This window comes from Maylandia zebra, linkage group LG16 (assembly GCF_041146795.1).
Source record: "Maylandia zebra isolate NMK-2024a linkage group LG16, Mzebra_GT3a, whole genome shotgun sequence".
Taxonomy (NCBI): Eukaryota; Metazoa; Chordata; class Actinopteri; order Cichliformes; family Cichlidae; genus Maylandia; species Maylandia zebra.
Window position 1 is genome coordinate 22,870,777 of NC_135182.1, and position 17,413 is coordinate 22,888,189.

At 41.9% G+C, this 17,413-nt stretch overlaps 1 protein-coding gene across 1 annotated transcript; it reads left to right on the forward strand.

Moving 5' to 3' along the window:
* The first annotated feature begins 166 nt into the window (after positions 1 to 166).
* zgc:162707 (UPF0524 protein C3orf70 homolog B) lies at positions 167 to 16,547 on the forward strand. The gene is made up of 2 exons (XM_004555447.6): positions 167 to 734; positions 14,074 to 16,547. The coding sequence occupies exons 1-2, from the start codon at positions 551 to 553 to the stop codon at positions 14,760 to 14,762; spliced, it is 873 nt and encodes a 290-aa protein (XP_004555504.3). The 5' UTR covers positions 167 to 550; the 3' UTR covers positions 14,763 to 16,547.
* The last annotated feature ends 866 nt before the right edge of the window (positions 16,548 to 17,413 follow it).

Here is a 17,413-nt window from a genome sequence, read left to right on the forward strand (position 1 = left end):
CTACTCTTGGGTGAAATGCGGAATATATTAATGTCATAGTCAGACGTTGATCTTTTGAAGTTTTTTTTTTTTTTTTTTGGAGGGTCTGATGAAAGCCTGTGTGTGTGTTTGAAGTGTGCAGAGCAGCTGGCTTTGTGTTTGTGGACTCCTCCCGTTGTGTGATGAAGTTCAGATGCGCGCCGTTGTTCCGTACGCGCGTCACCAGGGGCACAGAGGAGCTTCCCGACGCGAGGGGTGGATGGAGAAATGTGTGGATCACGATCACGGGAGGCTTTGCACATGACATTACCCACCCCTTGCCTCCTCGTTTGACTGACGCCCTTCGACTTTTACAGGATATGCCGCCACCCTTTGTGTAAACCGAGCTGCTTTGGATTCACACATCCAGCCACCGTGTTTCGTTTCGCGTCTGTCTTCCAGCAGAGAAGCTCTACGGGGCGACTCGGACCGTAAACATCGCCTCGGTCACTGGCCTTTATGTTGTAGGTTACTCAGAGGAGCCTGAGTGCGTGTTTTATTTTTTTCCCCCTTTGATACAGGAAATGTTGGCATGGCTGCCTCGGGAGCACATAAGTGTCCGAAGAGCGAGAAGTTGGACGAGGCGCAGGCTTTGGCCAAGAGCTGCGCTGGGAGACCAGATTTCCTGCCTTGTGATGGACTCTCCATATGCGCCACGCACAGTCACGGGAAGTGCTTCAAGCTGCACTGGTGCTGTCACTTGGGCTGGTGTCACTGTAAGTTTGTAGTTTATCAGCTGCATTTATTTCAAAGAATCGATTCTCACTATCACCGCTGGCAAATGTGCGTGGTATTTGGTTGTTATGTGTATGTGTTTAGTTAAAACCACACAAGCACTGTTGCCTTCCTCCACTGAAAGGCTCAGAATGAGGCAGATATGAACTTTATTTGTTAAACAAGTTATAACGCTTCACAGATTATGTGAAGGTTGTCCGTCAGTCTGATTTCTTACATGCGCCTACAGGCAGCATTGGCTTCCCCTCGGGAGAAGCTGATGTCGTTTCCTGTTATTTGATTGTTTGTTTGGTGTAACTTCTTCATTTTATTGCTGTACTCGCTCCTGTAATACTTCATCATCACTTTATATGTGATCGAAGTTAATTCTTCCTACCCTTCCTCTTGCTGTATGAATAGTTTATGCCGTCTAGACAATGGAGGCTGAACAATTCATAAATTTACTAGTAGGTTTACTACTGTACAGCTCTGCTATTTTTTAAGCTTGTTTTTCAGGCTTTGTGAAACTGGTCGACACAGTCTGATGACACAAACCCGAGTCACCACTTTCATTTCTCTTTTCAGGATGATTCCGTGTTTTATTTTTGAGCAAAAGTCCCGTAAAAGCACACAATGACCAGACACAGTTATTCCCCCATTGACCTACAGTCTGATAATTCACTTCTCTGTGCCACTGCTGTCCAAAAAAAGCAGATCACTCTTTTATTAGATTGGCAGTGAGTGTCGTTAACACTCACTAGGGCAGTAGAATATGTATTAATCCACTGCTGAAAATAGTCCCAGACTAAATCCACTATTTACTCCCGTTTTTTAGTATTATGCCTTAACTGTGAAAATTCCTGAGCCACAGCTGTCTTTGTGACCCATTTTTTTCAAGACAACAGGGAGGACTGTTGGAAGGGCTGAACCCTTATTATTTTTTTTACCTACTAAAAAATGCAATTTGTTGACAACAACAAGAAATGGAATATTTCACCATCCTTTAATATGTTGTAGCCACAGCCCTCATCACATGCTCACACAAGTATCGTGCACTCAACTGCTATTCTTGAGCCACAACACTGAACTCTGCAGCCATGTAGTAATTTCATTTGTATCGACTATTGCATTGACTGTAATGGGGATGAAGTGCAGGGGTGCAGCTCCACTCGCACACGCACACTTTCCTTTCCTTTCCACTTTGTTTGTGCGCCACGCTTGCCATTTGAACCTCGCTCGACCTGACACCCTGAGACCACCGCAGATTCCCAGTAGCCGGGCCTGCACCTGACAGGATGTCCCTCTCTCTGTGCTGCCCTAATTTATCCCCATCTCTGGCTGCCCAGAAAATCCTCAGATCAGTGTAAAACACAATCACCATCTACCCTGCACCACTCACTCTGAGCTTATAGTGTGCAACTGCACAAGTCACATTGTAATCTTTGCTGTGTAATCGTTGGATTTAGACGCCCGCCTCCGTCCGGAATGAGCCAGGCGGTTTTTGAAATATCAGATGTGGCAGAAAAATGATGAATTCCTTCCAGTGTTTATTACAAGCCACATACAGCATTTATGACTCCACGCAAAGCCCATTCTGTGTTTCATCATTTGTCAACATTTAGACTTGCTCCTCCTTTCTGTTTTTGAAATGTTCATTACTCTGACTGAAAGTGTGCCACAAAATAGACACAGAGCTTGTTATGATATAGGAGAAAGAACCAGGCATATCCTAATGGAGCTTCTCACCTTCTCATCTCCTTCCACTGCAATTCAAAGGTTCCCCTCGCACCACGGTGAAAATAAACCAGCTAAGACTGCTGAATCAGGCAGAACCAGGGCACCCAGTGAGAGAAGTACACTAGCACGCCTTCACAAAGCCTTCCTGCTCGGCTCACGCCCTTCTCCTCTAGAAATCCATAATAACACTGGATGCAAAAGCAGGAAATGTTGTAACAGCCTTATCTTGTAACGTTTTCATTTTGAATGTGCCTGCGACGGCCGCCTGGAGTATAAACTTATTCTGAAGCTGATAATTGTGCATTCACCACAGGGAGTCTTGCCGGGCTGCCTTTTTAATTACATTTTTAATAGGTTCCCAGCAAAACAAATACAAAAGGTCACTGCATATGAAGACTCGGCTCAGCAATTTAAATTCACAAACTAAAATTCTTTCCATTATCTCACCTGTAGAGCAGCGTGAGATGATTAGGTGTGACTTAACGCCTGGCTTCTTCTATTTTTATGTGCCTGCTGCAAACTGAACGCATCCACAATGCATTTCTTCCAGTTTTCCAGACTCAAATCATGTCTGCAGGCTAGCACAGGAAAAATATGTTGGATGGTCTTCCAGTGTTTTCCATTTAGTTGTGGAAACTTTTGACAAAAAACAAAACAAAAACGACCACGGAAAAAAGATGGTGGAAACTAGAATTAGATGTAGGTGGAAGCAATGTTCCCAGCTGGTGACAACATCAGTCCAAGCCTCTCATTAGCAGTAATTAGCTGTGTTTAGTGTCACCGCCAATATGTCATGTCTGATGAGAGCTTTTGCTCAAAGCGGCGCTGAAACCACCTGGTCTGAACACTTTTTTTCCCTCCTTCTCTCACTTCTCACACTTTATTCTTTAAGAATTGATTACAATTACCAAGCAGAGCAATGAATTACTCATTACGAAAGCCTAACAGAGTCTGTAATGAGTCCTGAACAGTCTTGTCAGTCTGCTTGTACTCTGCCAGGACTAATTTTGAACTTGTAGATACAAGAAAATGGGATCTTTCTGTCAGGCTCCCAGGGCAGTCTCATCCGTTACACCACGCAGCAGAAGCTCGCAACTATTTCTAAAGGGAAATACAGAGATTTGTTGAATATAGCCCTGTGCTGTATTGACCGGTTTGGTGACGGGTTCAAAATTTATAGCACTGCCAAATCATAAAAAGCTTCACCGATTATAAAGGGATCAATATATTGTCAGCACGGGCCTGAGGGGATGTTTTTGATTGATTGCTCATGCTTAGGATCTGCAGCCCTTCAGTCGCTTTAAATGCTGGTGTATCAGTGATGGATGCAGAGCATCGCTTTTGTTTTAATGGACAGGTTTGTGTTACTGCCATCTGACAAGAATACCTGACCAAGTCGGTTCTGAAAAGACTCCAACTTTGTCGTGTCCTTACTTAATTAATAAGAAGCACGTGTCCACAGGATTCATAATTTCCACGCTCAGTTGTTGCCCATGCAGAGGGCTTCAAATTGTCTTCTTCTTCTTTGCATAGAATTGAGGTTTCAGCTACTTTATTCAAATCGGTGTTTTGATCAAAATGAAGAAGGTTCATAGCATTTCTTCCTTCAAATAGTGCTAGCACAGTTTGCTGAACTATTTGTTATATACAGGAAAGTCTGCACAGCAGCCACTGTGATGGTTTTGATTTTAAATTCGTGGGCAGACAGCGCAGGAGCTGTTTGTCCAATCAGATGCAGCTCGGGGTTTGTTGGAGGCTCCAGGAGAGAGAGTGCACCTTTTAGTTCTCTGTCTAGTGGTTTTTCCATTAGTGTGCGTTGCTGGAAAGTAACATGAGCCCTTCCTTTAGACTGCTGAAACTTGGAGCTGAACTTTAGAATACATCGTTACAGAGGAAAACACCGCAGCTGGCATGCAGTTACTTTTAACAGGTCCACAATTTAGGTGGCAAATTTGTTGTGATGTGATTTAAAAGGGCAAGAAAAAGCCTTAACTGTTTCTTTTTGTGTGTTTTTATGCATGATGTGATATCCAGAATGCTTCCACGCATTATTTCTTTATTCGTGTTTATTCATTTTTGTTCCGTTCCTGGATTTTGCATTAACCGAGGGAAAAGCAATCGACTGTTTCATTAACAAGACACTTTGACAAGTCGCAGAAAGCACACGTGTAAATAATAAAATCAACAATGGCTGAAATTTGTTTAGCTGCTTCGGGCGCATTGATCATGCTGGCTCATTGTCTCTGTAATGGCTTACGGGACACTGACGCGTAACGGCGCCTTGTTATTAGTTCCTATGGATTCTCCTTAGACTGTAAAGCAGAGTCAAGTAATGGCCAGCAGTTGGGGACTTCTTTGGTTAGACTGTGAAAAAGCCTACAGGAAAAAAAACCCCCTCAAATGGCCTCAGTAGACACCTTCCTGATGATTTCATGGTCTCAACCTCCAGTTTCACATCCTACTGAAAACAACATTATGTTTATTTTGTAAATTACAGTCCCCATTAGAGTTGAAAACAATTATAAAGCAGGTCGGTGATCTATCACGGCTGCATGAGCACCCAGTGTCCCCTGATTTCTCAGAGACATCCCCCGTTCTTTGTGTCTGGTTTTAGAACGAGATGGCACGAACAAAGGGGTGACATCACGGTGGCCACCTACAGCCATTTTTTATATACAGCCTGTGGTTTCTCTTTCTGTGACGGGCCAAAATCTCTGCTATAACAAAGGCTTGCTTTGCTGATTGGTCACTAGAGCATCAATAGATCACTTTTGGCGTGCACAGAATGATTTCATAAGATAATTACAGATTGTTTAAGAGATCGATTCTTGGCCATTGTCGCCAGGAGTGATCAGTATCTCTTTTTAATGGACAAAAAAAGTCTTAAAGGGGAATTCTGTCAATTTTACACATCAGTGTGTGGTTACATATTGCGAGGAGCACTCATGTAAAGGTAAAAAAAATCCCTTTGAATTCCCTTCAGTGCCTCTTGAGTCAGTGTAGGCTGGAGGTGTGCAGTTGAAAAGAAGTGAGCTTGACAGACATCTGTAACCTGCTCCTTATCTCTGCATGTGGCTACATTATCTGCTACCTCCACAACACACTTGAATCTCTAACCAAACTGTCACGTTTGTATTGCATTGACCAGAAAAAAGTATTCTCTAATTAGAATAAATAAAAGAACTGTGTTAAAGCAGTGCAGTGCTAAATCAGTGGAGGGCTTTTCAGTGGTGTACTGTTTTGTGTGCACAGGGACACAGTCAGGAGTGTTTCATTAGGGTTACAGACTAAACAGTGGACTTCCAAGTGGCTGCCTCCGGAGGCATGAAACAGGAAGCACGATGCCGGGTTGGACCGTCCTCTTCCATGAAACCTGAAACTTGTGTTGTTTCCCCCTTAGCGCAGCCCCTTTTTGTTGGCCAGATTTAAACACAAAGAGCAGCGGATGTTGGAGCCTGTAGTATCCGCTGGCCGACTGGGCGCAGCAGCTGTTATGAGGAATGATAACAATCTGCTAAAATAATTGTTTTTGTTCGATGGGTTTTGCCAACATGCTGCTTTGAACTGGTATGTGGCACATTCAGTGGGCTACGTAAAGCCGGTTGGCTTCAGCTCAAACATGCAAAATATCAAACTGAGGGGGATGTTAATGACTCATTCACTGCTGAGGCTTCGACGTGAGCCAATATCGAAATGACATAATGTGTGTGTGATGCTGACTACATGTTGGGCTTGTCAACAATAATCCAGCTGCAGCTGGTAGGGCAGTAGAAGAGTTGATATTTTTTACAGTGTGATTTTGAAGGGGAGCAGGGGACTGATGGGCTGCAGGCAGCATTTTCCAGAGAATCTACCTCCTGTATTAAAACAGTCTTTGCAGCCCTCGGCCAGCTACAGGCCCAGGAGAGAGGAGGCGTGCAAGATGGAGACGTGCGGTAGCAGAGGAGTACTCAACTCCCTCCTCTGAGCAATCTGCATCTCCCAGGGATAAGCTGCTTGTTCTTCCACTTCCTTATTAACCTTTTCAACTCTTGAGTTTTACTATAAATAACTTTGCATCTTTACGCAACATTCTTTGTGTACCGGTTTCAACACTTTATCTAGCTAAATAATCACTAAAATAATCCAGATGATGTTTTTTATGTATATATTGAAGATACTTTTCATTCCCTGCTTTCAAATTGAAAAAGCTGCTTTCGTAATTAGAATTTTGTAATGAAAATCTGTTAATTCTTCATTGGCTTATTTACATCTCCTTTAGTTAATGACCTCATTTATATCCCAAATGCTTTTAATCGGTCCCTGGTGAACTTGTTGGGTTTAGCTGGGTTTTAATTGTAACGTGATGAAAAGCTTTTCAGTCGAGAGTCATTCCTCCCCTTCACGAAGTGCAAAGCGTGTCCCGCGCCCGGTCGACCGAGGCTGCCGTCAGCAGAAAAACACAGCGCCCGTGTTTGTGTTGAGAACCTCCCATTGTTTGACACCGAAGGACTGAAACCATCTGACATTCACTGTTGATGTTGCAGCTGTCTGATGGTTTTTTTATGCTGCCAATCTTCATTTGTAGCAGGACAAATTACTCGTGGCATCATTTTGTCTGTTTGTCTGGGTATCTCTGACAAAAAGGACAAACATATGTTTTTCCCTCTCCACCATTTTCAGGCAGATTTATCTTTAAACCCTCACTATTCAAGGACAACACTGTCACATTTGTCTTATTGTCTTCAAAATCCAAAACAAACAGCGAGGAACTGATTATATTAACAAGTTTCGCCTGTGTAGATAAAGCTTGTTTTGTTATTACTCCACTTTTCATTCTGTTGCCCTCAAAAAACTGCTAAACAGTGAGTCACAGCATCGCCTGCACGCACACTGCTTTATAATAGTTAATTTAGCTCTTTTCATTTCACAAATGCAAAACGAAAAGAAACACGTTGAATATTTTTGCTTTGTCCATGAATGAAAAATGTCCCATGCCGGGAGTTTGTGCAGCATGTGGTGAATGTTGCAGACTGTCCTTTCTTTGTCGGGACATGTGGTCTTTGTTAGTGCGGAAATACAAACATGCACAGAGCGGGGGCAGCACACGCAGAGGTCACCCAACAACTGACGTCTGACGTTGTCATGCGAGGCCTGCAGCACCGGGCAGCACATTGTTAGAGTACAGCTCAATATCAATAAAGCTGCTCAGACAGAGCTGGTGTCGGTTTCAGTCGTCACTGAGCAGTGTACGTACATACAACCCTATAAAAGCTATTGCTGAGTGCAATATTTATTTTAGTCAGAAAAGAAATGCAAGTTTTATCAATCTTACATAATTTTAATCGCTTGGAAAGCCCAAACATATTCTGTGGGTAGTTTTCAGTTCCGGTGGATTGGTTTTATACAGGGGCGGGATTGGTAATTGGTTTACCAACGCAAATGAACTCATTTGTACACCTCAAAATTGGCTCAATTTACTGCAGTTTCAAGCTAGTGGTCTCAAAAGACAAAAAATAATAATAATTGTGTGCACAGCATTGTCATCAGTGCGACCAGGCTGGGCTTTTAGTATGCTGGGTGCTGGTATTCGTGTCGAAGCATAGTGTAGCTGATATTCACATGTTGGTTTTGTTCTTGCATCGTAATAGTTATATTCTTGTTGTGATGTCATAGCTTTCAAGTGTGGGGAAAAAAGGTCCTTGATTGTATAAAACCCCCCATCAACATTTCATGTGTTTTCTTTATTAATTTATACAATATAATAAATATACTGTCAAGTCAGGTTTGTTGTTAGCCAAGTTTACGTTACTTATGTTGGTTTGCTACAGCCTTTAATAGCACTAGCTAACCCCTTGAACAGTGTTGGTCAAGTTACTTGAAAAAAGTAATCAGTAACTAATTACTGATTACTTCCCCCAAAAAGTAATCCCGTTACTTTACTGATTACTTATTTTCAAAAGTAATTAATTACTTAGTTACTTAGTTACTTATTAAAAACACGATTTACAACCTGAATAGGTGATAAAGCGATAGATCTTTCAGCCCAATTCTACTTTTTCTACATAATCCATCATACAAAATGTAATCAAATGGAAAAGTCTCTTTTTAAAACTTGTTTTATTAGTTTTAATCTTTTAACTTTATGCATCAAGCAAAAAATTTAATTATATGCAACATTCTCTGACTTGAAGAAATTAGTTTAACATTTAAACCTATTTTCTGCACATTCCAGCACATAATATAAAATATTTTTTTGTGTTTACACTCACTCTTTCAAATAGATGCAAGTAAAACACAGCAGAAAATAAATAAAATCAAAGACTAGCGGTCCTGTTGCTCTATTTTCACCTGTAAAGCAGGAGTGGGGTAGGCGGAGGTGTGCTCTGGTGCAGGTGTGCTGCAGCGGTCAGGTGAAGAATCTGCGAGTTTCTCTGTGAATTTCCCATTACGTCGTTGCGTACTCGGAGCTTGTTTAGGGTTTTTTTTCGGTGTAAAAAGAAGTTTTCTTCCCACGAACGATGGACACTAATGTTTTTGTCACTTTTTATGGAATCAAACTCAAAGTAAGGTCAGTACTTCCACGCTTTAAACGCTGCATGCACGCTCATACTCTCTCTGCACTCGATATATGATCCATTGTTGATCTGCACACAGCTGTTGTCACGAACGTCGCACTCGCTTACGTCACTGTCATGAGACATTCTCGCAAACAAATCACGGTTTTAGTAACGCAGTAACGCAGCGTTCCTACGGGAAAGTAACGGTAATCTAATTACGGTTTATGCAATAGTAATCCCTTACTTTACTCGTTACTTTACTACTTAAAAGGTAATCAGATTACAGTAACGTGTTACAAGTCACATGTTACTGCCCATCTCTGCCCTTGAATGCTTAGACAATGTCGTTGGTCAGTGCGATGTTGAGCCTGATGATGCAGGATCAACACCAACACGGGGATATCAGATCGTGCGTCCAAGCACCACCACTGATCTGATTGTTCTGTTGGAAACCTGAGTGGATGAACATACAGAGATGAGGTGCTCCAACCTGTACTTATGATGTTCTTACTGTAGCACTGTGGCTATTTCAGGAGGACAGTGCCCACCCCCTCTCTGCCAGCAGTAGAAAAGGCTTTTCTGAATCAGGAGGATAAACATTTAGTCCACATATCTCTGCTATTATGTCTCGGACATGCTGGGTTGATAACCAATGACCACTGCAAAGCTGCAGGCTGCGCAGATGGAAAGCAATTCCTTAACAACAGATCTGGACACTTGTGTGTAGAGGGGTGACTGCTCGTATCACATCCAAAAAAGGCCAAACCTCATATTATTGTCTTGCGAGGACTTATATTGTTGGATTATAAAATCTAGTTAAAAGTAGTTTAACAGGATTTCAATTCTAGTTTTTGGCTATGGAGAGATTGGTACTTCAAACTGATATTTCCACACTACAGAGAAGTGCACAAGAGTAGAATTATTCAGGAATTTTAAACTAAAAGCATCTGTAAATTTTGTAAACGTTTACTATTGTCAGCTGTTTCTTGGATGTAACTTCTGAGTCTGAAAAATCATTGGAGCCAATGTGGAAGTGCTTTCAAGTTGTATTCTTTCTAACAGCCAACAGTAGGCGACTCCTCGGGTTTTAGAAAAAAGTTTGGCTACGCTGAAGTCTATGCGAAAACTATCCTTCGGCTCTCTTGATCTGTGGTCTCAGAAAACAGTTTTCCTGATGTGTTTATGGTTTAAACTGATGGTGTTAAGTCTTACTGAAAACAACATTATATTTATTTTTATGTTACGGTCCCCATTAAAAGCAGAGTATGCTTTAGGGCTGGCCAACCTTGTGATTGCTACTATATGAGCATGAAGTGTACCTCGGTTTTTCACTCAGATTAACCCGCCACTCATCATGTCTGGTATTAAAAACACTAAGCTGACTCGAGCCTTGGCTACAGCACTTTAATAAACAATTCAATAAGCGTTTAATTGATGTAGAAACCAAGGTCGCTCAATGAAACAAAAACCCAGCTGGTGTAGTTTCTTTTAAACCTTATTTTGTCATGATCCTGGGTCTGTTGACCCAGCGTTTTGAGTTTTAGTTTATGTAAGCCCGTCAGGTTTCCTAAGTTCATTTGTTATCATGCCTAGGTGTTTCTAGTTCTTATTATTTCCCCCTCGTGTTTCCAACTATGTTAAATCTCCCCTGCTCTTCATGCGTTTCATGTCTGTGTCTTACGTTGTCAAGTTCGGGTTGTCATGTCTATGTCTCTTTATGTTTCCTGTTTTATTGTGAAGAGGTCTGGTGTTTCTGTGTTCATCGTGTTCAGTTTTACTCTCCCACGGTGACGTCATTATGTTCATGTGTGCCAGCTGTTTCCCCATGTGTTCCCACTTCCCTCATCATCCTGTGTGTATTTAGTCCGTGTGCTTTCAGTCATTTGTTGTCAGGTCGTCTGCTCATCCATGTCTCATCCCCAGGTACCCATGTCAGTTCACTATGGTTAAGCGTTTTCATGTTTTGTTATTAGTTCACCCAGTTTAGGTTATTGTTTAGTTTTCACCGATGCCCGATTATTTTTACCCTCATTGCTAGCCTCAATAAACGGCTTGTTTTGTTTATCCACACTACGTTTTGGTCTGCGTTTGAGTCCTCCTCTGCAACACATACGGTCTGCCCCAGCCAGACCGTGACATATTTGAGTTTCTCTTTCTGTGTTGTTGACATGACTGACTTCATTTCTAAGCAAATGTCACCCTTGAACTCTTCCTTCCATACAGAGGCCTTTGGGGGGTTTCACAAAAATCTGGTCCAACGCCTTCATTTATTTCAAGCACGCAACCTGTTATAAGGAACCGAGAACTTCAGATGACGTCGTATTTTTCACTTGCAGATTCTCCACACGTTGGCAATTAAAGAACGAATAATATGAGAACATTTAAAAGGTTCTGTTTTTTCATTATGATTGTTTTCCGGCTTGCAGTCTTTTTTATGTTTATTGGATACGGCACATAGTCCCAGTATTAAAAAACAGAAGCTTGTTTTTTTCCCCCCAACATATAAAGATTCTCTCTTCTCATTTTTTTTTCTCAGATTATTGTAAGTGAGATTTATCACACATACCGTACTGTCCTCGGGGCTCACAGAAACAGTGATATTTCTAAGAAAGTGCAGACACCTTGTAAATTTACAGACGAGCTGCACTCCTTCTGCAGGGCTGCTGAGGACAAGCAGTGTTGGTGTAGCGTTAGCTCCATATGCCTGTCTGTTTTGTTGTCTGACTGTGCATCTGTCTGTCTCCTAGTATTGCTCATGTTATTTGAAACTCCAGATGGATGAATGCAATTAGATGTAATATGCTAAAAAAAAGGCAACTAAATGTCAACACATCTCCTTCTACAGCTTTAGCTCTCATTTGTTGCCGCTTTCAAGCCTGCCTGAATGGGCTCATCTCAGTCTGAACATGGACCATTGAGTTTCTCTCATTAAGCAGAACAGCTACTCTACCTCCCTTTTTGTCTGCATCAATATTAGCTCTTGTGTTTGATATTAAAAATATTTACAAAGTCTGAAGATCCAGCCACATCCTCTTAAACGCCTCGCACGCCACGTGGCTAACGCAGTCTTGTATAATTTAATAGTGAGGTGGTCGCGTGAGTTATTCCACAACACTGCAGCTCATCTGTAAGGCTTGTGCTTGCTTTAAAAAAAATGTTCTTCAGCATTGAAAACTCACTTTGTTCATTCATCAAAAAAAAGATGGCCTCCTCCCTAATTTGAAGCAGTTTGATATTGTCAGTGTAGCCTAGGAGAAGAGTTTGAATGGAACAAGGCAGCCACTAAAACAAAGGACAAGGACACACCACGAGAGGAAGAGAAGTGATCCGTTGCCTTGTCGTCTTCTGTAGATTCTCTCTGTCTCCTGGGAGCCAGTTAAACACACATCTGAACTGCAATATTCAGGCAGCACAGAGTTGGAGGTGGTGGGCTGCAAACAATGAGTAACATCTGGGAGCTGTTATTTTGAACTATCACCAGCAGAACTTAATGTGGCATGGCTTAGAGTCTTCCAAAAAGAAAAACTATAGAAACACAGTCACTGTGCAGAAAAAATGCTATTTATTGGATTGAGAATGCAGGCTGCCTCATATATTAGAGCTTTGTATTTATATTATGTCAGTAATTCTAGTGTTAATCATGAAAACATCGGCTGTAAATATTGTACACACAAACCCTGTTATTTATTTTTTTTATATTTGAAGAATGAGTCTTGCATCAGTATTGAAGGGTCAGAAATGATTGTTGCTCCGCTCCAGCTGGCCTAAAGTTTACACTGTTTCAGTCTGGCTGCTGTTTCATTACAGATGTTGGAAAGAAGAAAGGCGTCTTTAATTTGGCAGCAGAAAATGCTTTATTATCTCAAAATTACTCATAAGATTAAATAGGTGATCATCTGATTTTAGATAGATAGATAGATAGATAGATAGATAGATAGATGCAGTGTGGGGACTTTGTCTTTGTCAAAACTACTTAAATGAATGCAGGAAAGAACAATCATATTTTGCTCGACCATGCAATACCATCTGGAAAGCATCTAATTGGCAGTGGTTAAATTTTTCAGTGTGACAATAATCGCAAACACACCGCCAAAACAGTAAAAGCATGGCTGGATAAAAAAACAACAACAACAAAAACCCCACAAGTCACAAAATATAAACAAAGGGCATTGCAAGACTTTGCATGACTTTACTGTGACATCGACAGGGATTTGTTAAGCTAGCATCTTTCTTAGATTTGGGCATGTACTGGAATGTGTGGGAGTGGTTGACGTTCACGTACTCATGCTGTCTCCAGCATTGCTGTTGTGACTGAGATTGCTTGCTGTTGATATACGGTGTGTAGGTTTTCAGTCATCCAGGTCGCTGTAGTCCAAGAAGCTTGGGAAGAAAGCGATTGGACTCCGAAATTTCTTCAAGAAATTTAAAGTCCAGTCGCTTTCCTTCCAAGCTCCTTAGAATACAATGACATGGATGACTGAGAACCTACTCAAAAACCCAAATTTGATTTTTCCAAGGAAATTCTTGTCATATCATTGATGCTTGTTGATGCACATTGTGTCACTCAAACACACTCCTCTTCTCTTAGTGTTCTTTTTAACTATATACTGACATTTTCTTGCCTTTTTGGGAGCTGTGTTTCTCACTTTCAGATGAATATAATAAATCCTTGCTATTTTCCCTCCTTTTAAACATTTGCATGGGAAAGCACTTGAGCCATCAGCTGGTAAACCCTTCACAACATTTAGCTGCAGAATTTTTCTTTGTGTTGTTTGGTGTTTGGCAGGTAGTGTAGTGGGTTTGAAGAGTTTTTCCTTTCTTTTTTTTCTGAAAGCAGCTGCATACTGATGACATATGCAGATGCCAGAGGTGGGAGTAAATGGTGAAGGTGTGGGTCTGGAGACCAAAACGATTAGCTGAAAAATGCTACAAGTGGTTTAGGGGATAATTTTGTGTGGGTTTGTCACTATGTGCAACAGCTCTGCCATACAAGTAGGCAGTGGTGTCATTGTTAAAATACAAATGAATGTAACTGCATGTTTTGTTTTGTTTTGTTTTTCTTTAGGCAAGTACGTGTACCAGCCCATGACCAATGTGTGCCAGCTGCCCAGCACGACCGTGCCGCCTGTTGGCTCAGAGTACAGCAGCACCATCGACCTGTCCGTCTCTCTGGCCGAGCGCTTCCTGAAACTCGCCCCTTGCTTCAAGTCCCCGCCTCACCTGGAGTCCCCGAAGTACTGCGTGATCGCGGACCTGTTTGTGGACGACTACATCGTCAAACGTATCAATGGGAAGATGTGCTACGTGCAGCGTCCCCCGCCTCCTTTGCCAGAGCCGCCTCGTCCTCCTACCCCCCCACCACCTGCTCCAGCTACACCTACGGTTCCCGAAAATCCCAGCCAGGCTCAGCAACCGCCCAAACCGACACCGTCAACTCAAAACGCACCTGTGCAGCCAGTGCAGCAGGTATACGGTGAACACAAACACCCCTCCCCACTGGATAAGGTAAAAGGTCCCAAAATGGACCACTGTTCTTCTCCGTCAAGCTCCGAGGACTCCGGCATCAACGCCCTCGGTCTCCACTATTTGGAGTCCTGTGAGGAGGAGAGCGAGGAGGAGGAGGAGGAGGATGACGAGTTGAGCACAGATGGAAACTCCAGCCCTGGGAGCCTCTGGGATCAGGATGACTGTTCTCTGCTCTCTCCCTCCAAGTCTATGATAGAAATCATCGAAAAGATTGAAACAACTGTGTAACTGACATGGCATCAAGGTGGAATTGATCTATAAGGAACATCTACGGAGCAGAAGCTTATTATTGAGAATAACTCTCAAGGATTTATGACATATGGACCAGTAGGAAACAAACCCCTCCCTAACGCTTCAGCAGGGCTTCGCCCGGTTGTTTTGGGATCAATTTGTTTTCCTGCAGGTGGCTGAGGACAGCGCACCTACAATCTGAAACAGCCTCTCCTCTGCCCGCATCCTCTGCACGGATTGAATTTGCTGAACTTATTACAATAAAGACAGAAGCACAAGAATATCAAGAACATGCACAGTTTACCAAAAAGACCTCCTCATGGTCGTGTGGAGAAAAATCAAAAATACAAAAAAGAATCTAGAGTAGGTGCACATCAGAGGAAATAGGAAAACAAGAAAAGGGGGACACTTTTTTTGTGACACTTCTCTTTAGGTATATATTACTGGAGCTAAATTATGTATGAACCAAGGTGGTATGAGTATGTTTCATGATGATAATGAGCAGTTAGGTAATTATTGTGTTCTCCAGTCAGTCAGTCTGTCAGACTTCGCTGCAATTCAGCATTCGAGTGGCAGATAAGCATGCCGTCCCTTGTTCTCCGGTCAGTGACTCCACCCACACATATTAGTAATTCTGACTCTTCAGCGTAATAACCACAAGGCCAGCTACCTCTCGTGGGCCTAAAGCACACCGGCCTTTTAACTCCTTAATTACTCAGCTCTGAGCTGCTCAGAGCAGGCGCACCTGCTTTTATCGCATTATTAAAAAGATTTGTGGCCCACAGTTTGTCTGCACTTTACTGACACCATCACGGGCAGTAGGGTAGGTAGGTCAGTGTTTGACAATCAAGAATTACAGAGAAGCACATTCCTATACTGAACCTGCCAGTGAGGACCAAGGATACTCTTATACCTTCTAAAAAATGTCTCAAGACTTTACAGAAAATTTTTCTGACCACCTTTTCTGGTCAAGCTGAACTGAACGACAGTCCCGTTAAGCAAAACATGACTTGCACTGACCTCTATTAGCAGCCGAGAAATTGAATAGCACGGACGCCTCTCCGGTACAGCTGCAGTGACAGGGAGGGAAGTTGTCACAGTAGACACAAGTGAGACAAATATCGCTGAGGGAACATATCTAATTTATAATCTCATAATAATAATAACAATAATAATAATAAACCTACATTGTTAACTAGTTTGGGGACTTTTGAGAATGAAATGCCTTTTTCGTGATGACCAAAAGGGGGGTCTGGGGAGGTCATTCATTTTAGAGTAGTAGGTTACATCTTAAAAGATATTAGAGTGTGAGATAGGATGCCTGAATACCTGTTGTGATGTTGTGATTGGCATAAGAAACGAGTAGCTTATTAGTCAGATAGTAAAATGAAGCTGGGCGGCGTCTTTTATTTTAATGTTTAAAAACATTATTTTCCAGAGAGCTATCAGCAAAAATCACCACAGTTATCACAAATATTTATGGCTGCAATGTTATAAGCACTAGATGTTTAAAAAAAAAAGATGAAGAAGAAGAAGAAAAAAATCATTTTGCATGACTGCATTCACTTGCAGGATTCCCTCATGTCAAACTCCAATTAAAAACATGCTATCAAAGAACAAAGAAACCCTGTAATAGTTATTAAAACAAGGTGTTTTTATTCAGGGACAGCCCTGGACATTACACTGAGCACAGTCCCTTATAATGCAGTCGAAGAAAAATGCATTTTGTTCTTATTCTTGTTATATTATTATTTTCATATGAATAAATCTTAATGAAACTCACCTTTTTTCCCTCTCTCCTGGTTCATCTATTGTGGACAGCGCGAACACCCTCTGTAAAAAGAAAATGCACTCAAACGTCCTCCACACGACACACTGATGATGACTAATGCTCTCCAGAGCTGGAGTGGGTAACAAGAAAAAAACAAAGTAAAGTAAAGTGAGAGATACACTCGAACTGAGTCACTATTTCAGCTGTGGATGTCTGATCTAAACTGTGTTGAGGTATGTATCTTACTGCCTTTGAAAGCTTTAATTACTTTGTGCTGCACATTTTAAACATTTTAAAGGGGCAGGAAAAACATCGGGAGTAGGTTGTAGTGGAAGATTTAAGATTGGACACATTCTTTGCTTCAGCTTTATGTAAGACAGAAAACACTGAGCTTGTTCGATGGAGACAGAGACCCCCTCCCGGTTTCCTCTGGGCTTCTGTCGCAGACAGTCTTCTCCACACTTCGTCTAGCAGCAGATTTTATGAGAGACCATGCAAGCTTCTTTCTCACCTTGACTGCAAACTGAGATTGATTTCTCCACGCTTCTTTTCCCCCTTGCATTGTGTCTATCGATCCTTTGTACAGAGAGAGAAAACCAAGGCTTGGATGAAATGCTAATCAGTTTATATAAATGTACATCCACTATTCTGCCCAAAGATGAAGAGGAGAGGAGTGGAATTGAATGCTGGAGAGCAGATGACATAGAGTGGGAGAAGAAGAGGAAAACCTGAGAGAGAATTTGTGGAGGGAGTACAGCAACAGGCAGGAGATGTGGAAGCTCAATTAGCGGGATGATGATGATGCAAGCACATGTAAAGTCGTAGGATGGACTTCATGTGTGCATACGAGTGTGTGTGTGTGTGTGTGTGTGTGTGT

Bases quoted from the DNA above. Each gene is read 5' to 3' on its own strand.
- zgc:162707 (XM_004555447.6), top strand. From the start codon at position 551: ATGGCTGCCTCGGGAGCACATAAGTGTCCGAAGAGCGAGAAGTTGGAC. The intron at 735-14,073 runs GTAAGTTTGTAG...GTTTTTCTTTAG, and splicing joins TCACTTGGGCTGGTGTCACT to GCAAGTACGTGTACCAGCCC.